This window comes from Sturnus vulgaris, chromosome 7 (genome assembly GCF_052056855.1).
Source record: "Sturnus vulgaris isolate bStuVul1 chromosome 7, bStuVul1.hap1, whole genome shotgun sequence".
Classification (NCBI taxonomy): Eukaryota; Metazoa; Chordata; class Aves; order Passeriformes; family Sturnidae; genus Sturnus; species Sturnus vulgaris.
Genome location: NC_142249.1, coordinates 654,421 through 664,193, shown reverse-complemented (window position 1 = coordinate 664,193; position 9,773 = coordinate 654,421). Strand labels below are relative to the sequence as shown.

The following is a 9,773-nucleotide window of genomic DNA, read 5'->3' as shown; positions in this document are numbered from 1 at the left end:
CATACATTTTCAAACTTTTCTATAAACTATTTTCTGTATTTTAGGAATTGTTGTACATGGTCACTCTTTGAGTTCGCTTTTTTAGAGCATGCATGTTTTTTGGCTGTGGTTTTAATTTATTTTTCTTATTAGTTTTAATTCGGGCTGTGGTTTTTAATTTTTACAGATGGTCGGTGTTGGTAATTGGTGTATTAGTAATATTTAACTAAGTAGTTAACTATTATTAGTAGTAGTATTATGTGTTATAATTAGTAGTATTATTTACATTATATTAGTAGTAGTAATTGTATTAGTATATAATCTATATTTTATTAGTAGTATTATTTAACTAAGTAGGTAGTTTACTTACTACAATGACGCTTTATTAGCTTATGTTATTCCTAAAGAAAACCATACTTTAAAAAATCATTTTAACACCGCACAGACAGTATTTACCCTGATATTTGCGAAAAAGCCAATACCACAATACGTATTTGTAACAGACGGTAATAAATATATGTATCTATAACAGAATGTGTCCCTGCCCATGGCGGGGGAGGGGGGGGGGGGGCACTGGGTGGGCTTTAAGGTCCCTTCCAAGCCAAGCTGTGATTCTGCGGGGGAAAAAAATAAAAATAAGGAAAAGAGAGGGGGGAAAGCCAAAGAAGCCTGAGGCTGCCTCTGCTGGAGGAGAAGCCGCGAGCAGGGCCCGGCCCCCCGGCCGTGTCCACGGTAACGCCGCGGCCGCCGCTCCCTCAGCGCCCGCGGGGCTCGGGCCGGGCCCTGCCGCTGTCGGTGCCGGTGTCGCTGTCGGTACCGGCCCAGAGGGACTCAGGCTCGGTGCCCCGGGCTCCAGGGACGTGTGGGTGTCGGCCCAGCAGGATTCGGGCTCGGGCCGGGCCGGCTGGCGGGGCTCAGCATGTCCCAGGCGTGAGTACGGCGGGGGTGAGGGGCAGAGTCCCCTCACAGGGGTCAGACACGGCCCGGGGTGGGGGCAGCACCCTCATAAAGAGACCCGAAAAACAGGCAAATATCAATATTACCCACTCAGCTTGGCACAGAAGGTTCCTCTCTCTCACAGCCCACATTTGGCACAGGCGTGTCTTGTTTCACCCCGGTAGTTTCAGCACAGCTTTACAAGTTCGTCTGCAATAACCAGACAGTGGTGACGGCATTGGATCAGAGCACAGTAAGCAGCTGTGCTCACTCCCCCAGAAACATCACTCCAAGCCCACATATTAATCAAGTATTATTAATTATTATTATTCAAGTATTATTATTAATTATTATTATTATGGCTGTGCTACAATGCTGGGAGCCAAACTGTGAGCATCTTCTATGATACTACCCCTCAGTGCTGTGCTGTTTGCCTCTTCCAGCTCCAGCACCACAGCCCAGCTTGGGGACGCTCTTTTTCCCAGTTCTAAGATGGATATGGCTTGTTCAAGTTCAATGAATAATAGTGTATTTTAAAAAAAGTTAGAAAACCACTTGGAGGGGAATTTGCTACCTCCTTCTGTTCCTCCCTTCATGTTTAAACCTGACCATATCCAATCCCAGCAGGTTGCGAGCAAAGCCTTTCCTGGCATCTTTTCCAGGGTCTCCCTCCTCTGGCATCAGTGGTACCAACCTCAAAGAGCCCTGTTTCTTTTGCCCAGTATCCTCTTTCCAAACTCCCAGCTTTTTGCCAGGTAAAACTCTCTCAGATTCTAAAACATCCTTCCAAATTCAGAACCAGAGCAGCTGTCCTTGTCACCAATACTTTGGGTTTCATGGGGGTATTAAGGTTGGACAAGACTTGCAAAATCACCAAGTCCAGCCTTCAACCAAAACATATTAAATGCCACATCTACTTGCAGGGATGGTGACTCTACCATTCCTCTGGGCAGCCTGTTTCGATGCTTAACTACTCTTTTCAGTGAAGAATATTTTCCTAATATCCAATCTTAACCTTCCTGGCTTAACTTGAAGCCATTTCCTCTTATCCTAGTGCTTGTTGCCTGGGAAAAGCAGCTGAGCGCCAGCTAACCTTTCAGGCAGCTGCAGAGAGCAATAAGGTTTCCCCTGAGATTGTTTTCTCCAGCCTTCTTTTCTCGTCTCCTGCCTCCATACATTGGCAGCCCCAGCCAGATAGCAGTGAAAACTCCACTGCTTTCCAGCCAGGCAGCTCCTTGGTTCAGGAGAGGAAGGTGGGGTGAGAGGAATAAAGAACAGCATCCCCACAAAGGCAGGGCAGAGACTACCTGGGGGCTCTGTCCACAAAAGTAGTGTTTGACCTCCTCTCCAGAGTTATCTCGGAATCTGTCATTCCTACCCAGTCTCTGAATCATGGCTGCTGTTATTCGAGCCAGATTAACACCAAAGGCATTAAACTGAGCATAGCTGGAAAAATACTTGTGTTTCAACTGGTTTGGCTCAGTTCAATTTTAATAGAGACAGGGCTCTTTAGCATTTCCTATGGCATTGCCAGCACTGAACAGCAAATCCATAGAAACATGATCATATGTCCACACCACGTGACAAAAACACGTGTCCTGTTCCTGAGCAAGGTGCTGGTGAGGGACTCCAATTTGGTGTTGACGCTCTTTGGCTCAGGTTGCTATAATGACATTGTAACTGTGCACAGCACAGGATTTATAGCTGGACTAATCCAGCCCTTCCTAAACACCAGTCAGGCTTGGATCTCAAATAAGTTACCAAGGCTACTGTTAACATGGTTGGTTGTAGTGAGGTTATGCTGGCTGTCTACCATAAATCAGAGTTGTTTAGGTTGGATAAGACCTCTGAGATCATTAAGTTCCAACCATTCCCCAGCACTGCCAAGGCCACCACTAACCCAAGTCCCCAGGTATCACATCCAAATAGCTTTTAAATCTATCCAGGGATGGGGACTCCACCGCCTTCTTCTTTCCATGAAGAAATTTTTGCCTAACAGGGTTTACAGGATGGCTGGAGAGGGACTTTTCACATAGGTATTAAGTAATAGGACAAGGGGGAATGACCTTAAGCAGGGGGGCAGGTAAAGATTGGATATTAAGGAGAAATTCCTCCCTGTGAGGGTGGGAGGCCCCGGCACAGGGTGTCCAGAGAAGCTGTGGCTGCCCCTGGATCCCTGGGAGTGTCCAAGGCCAGGTTGGATGGGGCTTGGAGCAACCCGGGATAGTAGAAGCGTCCCTGCCCATGGCTGGGGATGGGACAAGACGGGCTTTCAGGTCCCTTTCAACCCAAACCATTCAATGATTCTGCTATTCAAGAAACCTTCCCTGGTGCAACTGGTTCCCAAGGTCTTTTAAATGCCATGTAACAAAAATTACTTACAACAACCTGCCTTACCTGAAGGCAATGAAGCAAAGAGCTGATAAGGAAGGGGGGTTATGAGAAAGAACTTTGTTCCTTCAGAAATAGAAATGATACACAACTCTCCTTGAGCTTGAGTTAAACCTTGAGTTCCAAGGCATGTTCATCCTCAAGGTCCTGTGATTCTAAGGGGTGTGGGCTAAAGCAGAAAATTTAATTCCACTCCTCAGGAAGCTCCATGTCAGGGCAGAGAGTATGCCCAGAGAGCAGCAATGTTCTCTTAGGATCACTGAGTCCAGCAGCTAACCAAGGGAAAAGTCAGCATGTCCAGACATGCCTGGCGTTTTCTAGGGACAATCTCAGCACTCTGGAGGGAACAGAGCCATTAAGTGTAAGGTGATTAAAAAGTGCTGGAGTATCTCACTTCCCAAAGCACTCAGCCCCAGCATTTGCATGCAGACGTACCTTCTGTTCCAGACACTGGAGATTCACAGAGATGCTGCTGCATTTATGTTTTCCTGCTGTGTTTCCTCCTCTTTTATGGATTTGTTTACCCTCTCCTTGACCCTTGGGATCCTGACCAGTGATTTCTTACCTTGTCCCTGACAGCCCTAGTCCTGACACGTTCAAAGCCGAGTCTTGGCACTGCTACCACTCCTGCCAGGTTTTAATCAGCTACAAGACATTTGCCACTGCCACCAAGGAGCTTTAAACAATCAAAGCACTTTAAAATTTAATCTCGTGTCACAAATAGAATTTATATTAATTCACTGGTTAAATATTGACCTAAGACAAGATCCTGAGCATCTCCCTTCCTGCTTCCAACAGAAACAACCAAAGCAGAGCTCTGTGTTTTATATCACACCCCCAAGGCTCAGCTGAAGACAATTAAAGTTGCAAAACTCAAATGTGAAAAACTGTCAGTGCAACTTCGATTCCCCGCCCCTCTCCCCCCCACATTCTGTGGCTGCATTACGATGCAGTTTCTGATGCTGTGATCACATCCTATTTTCTTCCCACGGGGCCCCAGCCTCATTCAGCCATTGGGTCATTGTTGAATATTTCTTTTTATCCCCTCATTCAGCGTCTGGCCCCGGGCCATATTCTTCAAATTCCATCCAAACGCCACAATTATTAGCTTCCTCCTGGGCATTCCTTGCATGTTCTCTCTCATACATCTCCCAAGCAGTCACAGATTCATCTTTGCCCCTCTTTCCACCCCTGGTGAGCATTAGCACATCATCTTGCTTATGTTAAAGCAGGAAATCAGAGACAGGATCAAATTGATCACAGCTAAGACTCAAAGCTGCAACTCCCTCCTGTGCCTCCCTTCATCCTTAATGAGCAGGTAGGGAAAGATGTTGTGTATTACTTGTTCAGTGTCTCCTCTGGGAAAAAGCATTGTCAGTGGAAATATCCCAGCAGCACTTGTGCTGGAAAACAGGGAAAGAAAAGGCCCCAGTTTTCAGGAAACTGAGTAGATGGTGTCAGCTTTGAGCTTAAAGCCTCCTGCTCTCAGCAGGGGTAGAGCAGCACCCAGACACAGCCCTTTATGCATAGTTGTAGGCAGCTGGATGGGTAATTATGCCTTCCATGTCCAAGGAAGAGAGGGGTAAAAAGAAAAAAATTGCATAGGATGGTTAAAGCTGAAATAAACTTTGTTGACAGAAGCAGTAAAGTGTGTTATAGGCAAATACTGCTTGGAAGGAAAAATTCTGCTTGCAAAGGAGAGGAGGCTGCTGGTCATGTAACAGAGAATAGTTTGGGGTGGGAAGGGACCTTAAAACCCACCTCCTTCCACACCCTGCCATGGGCAGGGACACCTTCCACTATCCCAGGTTGCTCCAAGCCCCAAAGTCCAGCCTGGCCTTGGACACTGCCAGGATCCAGGGACAGCCACAGCTTCTCTGGGTACCCTGTGCCAGGGCCTGCCCACCGTCACAGGGACAAATTTCTTCCCATTATCTTATCTAATCCTGCCCTCTGGCAGTGGGAAGACATTCCCCCGTGTCCTTGCACTCCAGGCCCCTGTCAATAGCCTTTCTCCACCTTTCTTGCAGGTTCCCTTCAGGTGCTAGAAGGCTACAATTAGGTCACACCAAGGCTTCTCTTCTCCAGCATTCCCAATTCTCTCAGCCTTTCCCCATGGAAAGCTGCCATCAGCTGCCCCATCCCTCTGAGCATCCTGGTGCCTCCTCTGGACTCTGTCCAACAGCTCCAGGTCCTTCCTGTTCTGGGCCCCAGGGCTGGAGGCAGCTCTGCAGGTAGGGTCTCACCTGAGCAGGGTAGAGAAGCAGAATTCCCCCTTTCCTGCTGCCCACACTGTGGGATCAGCCCAGAGCACGATTCTCCTGCTGACCCCAGAGGGAAGGGCACCCTCAGCCCAGGCAGGAGCTGCAGCCTGAGGGACAGGAGGGCAGCCTTTGGAGCGTTTGAGAGCCCCAAATAGTATTTCTCACACCTTAATTGCTTTGCCATGTAGGAAAAGAGTGGGGGTTGTCAGAAAACTAGAAGCAAACAGTTATTTTACCTGCCAGCCTTGTGAGTTTGGCTGGAGCAGGTGCCTGAGACCTGCTGAGGTGTGTTGCTGCTGCAGCATGAAGTTGCTTCCTCGCCATCCCTGTGGTTTCCCATTACATTTCTGCCACACGAATCTTTTATTCCCCCTTCACTTTCTGTCATAGTACCCAGGACTGAAATTGGAGATGACAGAAGCACAGAGCTGTTCACGTTAACAATGCCAGCAGGCTGTGTGTTTTCTTCTTTTGTCACAACCAAAGCCTACTGAGGTTTATCCTTTATTTTCCCCCCAAATGCTTCCAACTCTGTAAAACATCGTGGCTGGAGCAAGCCTGCTTAAAAAGTCATCTGGCAGAGTCACATTCACCACCAGCTGAGACGTTTGGCATAATTGTGAGACTAATCTTATTCTGGGAGCAAGGCAGGCTTAAACAGGCTCATGAGCCTGGACTGCTCCAGACTGCAGGCTAAAGGCTTTGAAATCAGCAATTAATTCTGACAACATTTCAGTCAATTTGGTTCACAGAATCAGTGCTGAGTTGGAAGGGACCCGCCAGGGCCATTGATCCAGCTCCTGGCCCTGCACAGGACACCCCAGGAACCTTGTCCTGTGCCTGAGCATTGTCTAAACACTTCTTGAACTCAGGCAGGTTTTGTCATCAGGCCACAGTGATCTCTGATTCTGCCTGCACCTCTCCAACACAAAAAACGTTTGCCTATAATAGGATAAAAGACAGGGCTACTACTATAATGTAATCACCACGCAATACCTGTGAGGGAACAGGAAACTGCTGACCTGAATCAGCCAGCAGTCATCCTAAGCCTGGTGATTTTTAGAAAGAGAGAAGGAAAAAAAAGAAAAGCAGCAGCATTAAAAACCCTTTTTCCTCTCAGGGCCTCACTTTCCCCTCCCAACCTTTGTCTCTTGTTTCTTTATTTTGCAGAGGCTGCGGGGCAGGGTTTCCCTCCCCCGTGTTTGCCCCGGGCTTTGCACAATGCCTGACCTGTCAGGCTCCGAGTGTGGCCCGGGAACCCTGAGGAGTGGCCCCTGCCTGCACTTCCTTGTCACCAGCCCCACATCTCGGTCCCCTCTGCCCCTGTGTTCTGTGCCAGGCTTCTTGAGCCCTGCTCCCACAAGCCCTGTGGCACTTTCTCCAGCCCCCAGCACAGCCCAGTCTCATTTCTGAGAAAGAAATACAAGGTGGGTTTGCAGTGGCAGCAGAGGTTCCTTCAGCAGTGTTTTAACACACACGATTTAGAGCTCCTTTAATCACACAGGAGTTTCCAAACGAGCTGAGGAAAGCTGCAGTCAGAGTCAAATGTTTTCCCTTCCACCTCCTTCCATCCATCAGGATAAACCAGTGAGACCCACGCAGCACTACACTCGAGCAGCTTTAGTGCGGCAAAGCAGGAGATACTCCTGAGGAATAACCAGGCATCAAAGAAGCCAGGGTTCAACCCATACACAAACCCAGACTGTGCCATGTCCTGGAATAACAGGAATAGTGTTCCCTTTGGCAGTGAGTAAAACACAGAGATGCTCTGGGGGGAGGAAGGAAAGCCACACAAAGGTAACCCCACTGATGCCAGATTCTTCTCCTGGCTCAGGAGTGGCCTGAGGGACAGTTTGCATGCTCAGCACAAACCCTTCCAAGAAGGGCATGCTTAAGCCTTAAAACCAGTCCAACACCAGTAAGCAGGCTCACCTCAGCTGGACTCAAAACCAACGAGCTTTTCCAAATGTTAGCAGAGATGGGTCAAGCAAACATGCAGAGTTAGAGGGCCCTACAGTACTAAAACAAGGCATGTACAATTTGGCAGGATTTTAAACATCTCTTTATAACTTCAGCAGGAAAAAACCCTATATTGTTAAGCTTCATTGTAAATAAGGAGAACAGGCTTTATTTTGAGCAATAAAAGCAAGATCTGAACTGGCAATCAGGCTATGGGCAAAAAAAGTTCTTAAGCTCATGTTTTAGTCTGTTTTTACTTTGTGGGAGTGAAGAGAGGGGACATCCTTGAGGAGTTAAAGCTCTGACCTTCCCTCCAAGCTGTGAGCTGCCAGAAATCACTCTGGGGACTCCAGAGTTCAGTCACTTGATGTGCTTCTTCCTCATCCCATTACAGCATTGCTTATTTTCCCCATAACACCCCTATTTGGGAGTTGCTATGACAATTTGTAGCATTACTTACAGTACTATATGCACACCGAGATCAAGAGACAGCTTTCTTTTCCAGGATTTAATAATTCTTTTTAATCTTAAGCCTTGAATAAGAAAGTTAGGCTTATTACCTGCACTAATAGGTGAGTTTGAGGTTCTAATCCAACCAAAATCTGATGGAATATCCTTGGGCAGAGAAACAGCTCAGAGCAGAACAGAACTGAACCTACAAGGTGGAGTAGTAACAGTAAATAAAAACCCAGTGCATTCAAGGCTACCTTGTCCTCCCCCTGCAGATTGTGGAAACAATTTTGAGGGAGTTCACAACTTAATGTAAAGGGACACTGAGCAAATAGGCAAAAATTCCAATAGGGACTTTGGGATCACACAGTGTCTGATTCACAGGCAACGAGAGGCAGAGCTCTCCGTTGCTTTTAAGGCATAACCTTGAAGTTGCTCCACTGACTACCCCTGAGCACATTTGTCTCTAAAGCTGAAGGGCTCCTCTGCTTCACAGCAGCTGTGCCCCAAAAGTCCCCCAAAAGTAACTCTGAACACCAAGCACATCTCATTTCTCAGACTAGTCCAGAAAGGATCACATTTGGGCACCAGTAAAAGCTGAAATAACCATTTTAAATCCTATTTTGGGCACGTGTCCTCTAGTTTTTAATCAGGGTAAAGCAATGCAACACTCAAATCAGATTTCTGCTTGCCCTGTCCTGTTACCCAGTATCTGATGTCCCCATCCCATACCTAAGAAAACTGGGGGACAGGTCCCTCAAGGTGTCAGTCACCCTGAACATAGCAGGTACTTAGGGCTATCAGCTCCAAATGTATCACTTTCACATCATTTCAGCACTTCATTCTCCAGTGGGCCCGTCCTTTCTTTTGCCCTCATCTGCCCAAAACGCTGCTGTTGCAAAAGCCACAATCATCCCACAACATCCCCAGTCTTAACATCTGACCCACAGCACCCATGCTTGCAATCATCCCAGTGCTAATCTGATAAACTAATGCTTTATGGAAGCAATTATGTCCTATCTGCAGTGCCTCATGGTAACGTCCTTCCTCCAAGGGCTGCAGCGCTCCAGCCCCCTCCTCTCAGCACAAGCCATTCCCAATAGAAAAAGAAACTGGATATGAGCTGGCTCAGCAGGAGGAACCACTTGACATTCCTCAGTCAGAGGAGGCAGAGAGGGAGATTACTGGAAATCGGAGCGGACGGTCGTGGTGTCTCTATGCAGTAACCTGCACGGGAAAGGCTCCAGCCCGAGGATCCCCAGGGCTCATAAATCAGCTGGATGGCTGTGGGGACACCCCACAGGGCTGGGCTTCCTCAGAGGTTGCCAACCTCTCCAGTATCTGTAAGAAATCATACAAAGTACATACAGCATCACGCCCTTTCCTCCCGTACTGGAAACCCCGCATGCCTCACATCCTTCCGTGCCCTGACTCCAGCTCATGCTGGCCTGGCTTGTCCCCATCTTCTCCCCTCTGCCAGGTTTATTCTGTTTATCTCCTGCACCTGGGTTAATTGCTGCAATTGACTGATACGGGTGGTGCAATAGGATGTAAATGAAGGGGAAAAAAGGAAGGGGAAAGACCTGGGTGGGCTGCAGAAGCATTAGGAAAAGCAAGGCCAGCTGCATCCTGCAGAAAGCCAGGTCAGCTGAAGAGTATAATACGCCCTTTAAAACGTTAATGGTGCAGATTCAGTAGCAGGGTTTGGGTTGTTGGTGTTTTTGCTGACTGCAGAGGGGAGTCCCACTGCCCTGTCACCACCCAGGGCGTGCAGGGCACCCCACATTCAGGGCA

General features: G+C 47.8%; 1 protein-coding gene across 4 annotated transcripts in view; it reads left to right on the top strand.

The window, feature by feature from the left end:
• Positions 1–806: 806 nt before the first annotated feature.
• The window catches only part of DRC11 (dynein regulatory complex subunit 11), a 98,103-nt gene continuing 89,136 nt past the window's right edge, over positions 807–9,773 (top strand). For all 4 annotated transcript variants that reach the window (XM_088167532.1, XM_088167534.1, XM_088167533.1 and 1 more), the window contains exon 1: positions 807–909. In XM_088167532.1, the coding sequence (XP_088023658.1) occupies positions 899–909 (11 nt within the window). In that variant the 5' untranslated portion in view covers positions 807–898. The remainder of the gene's footprint in view (positions 910–9,773) is intronic.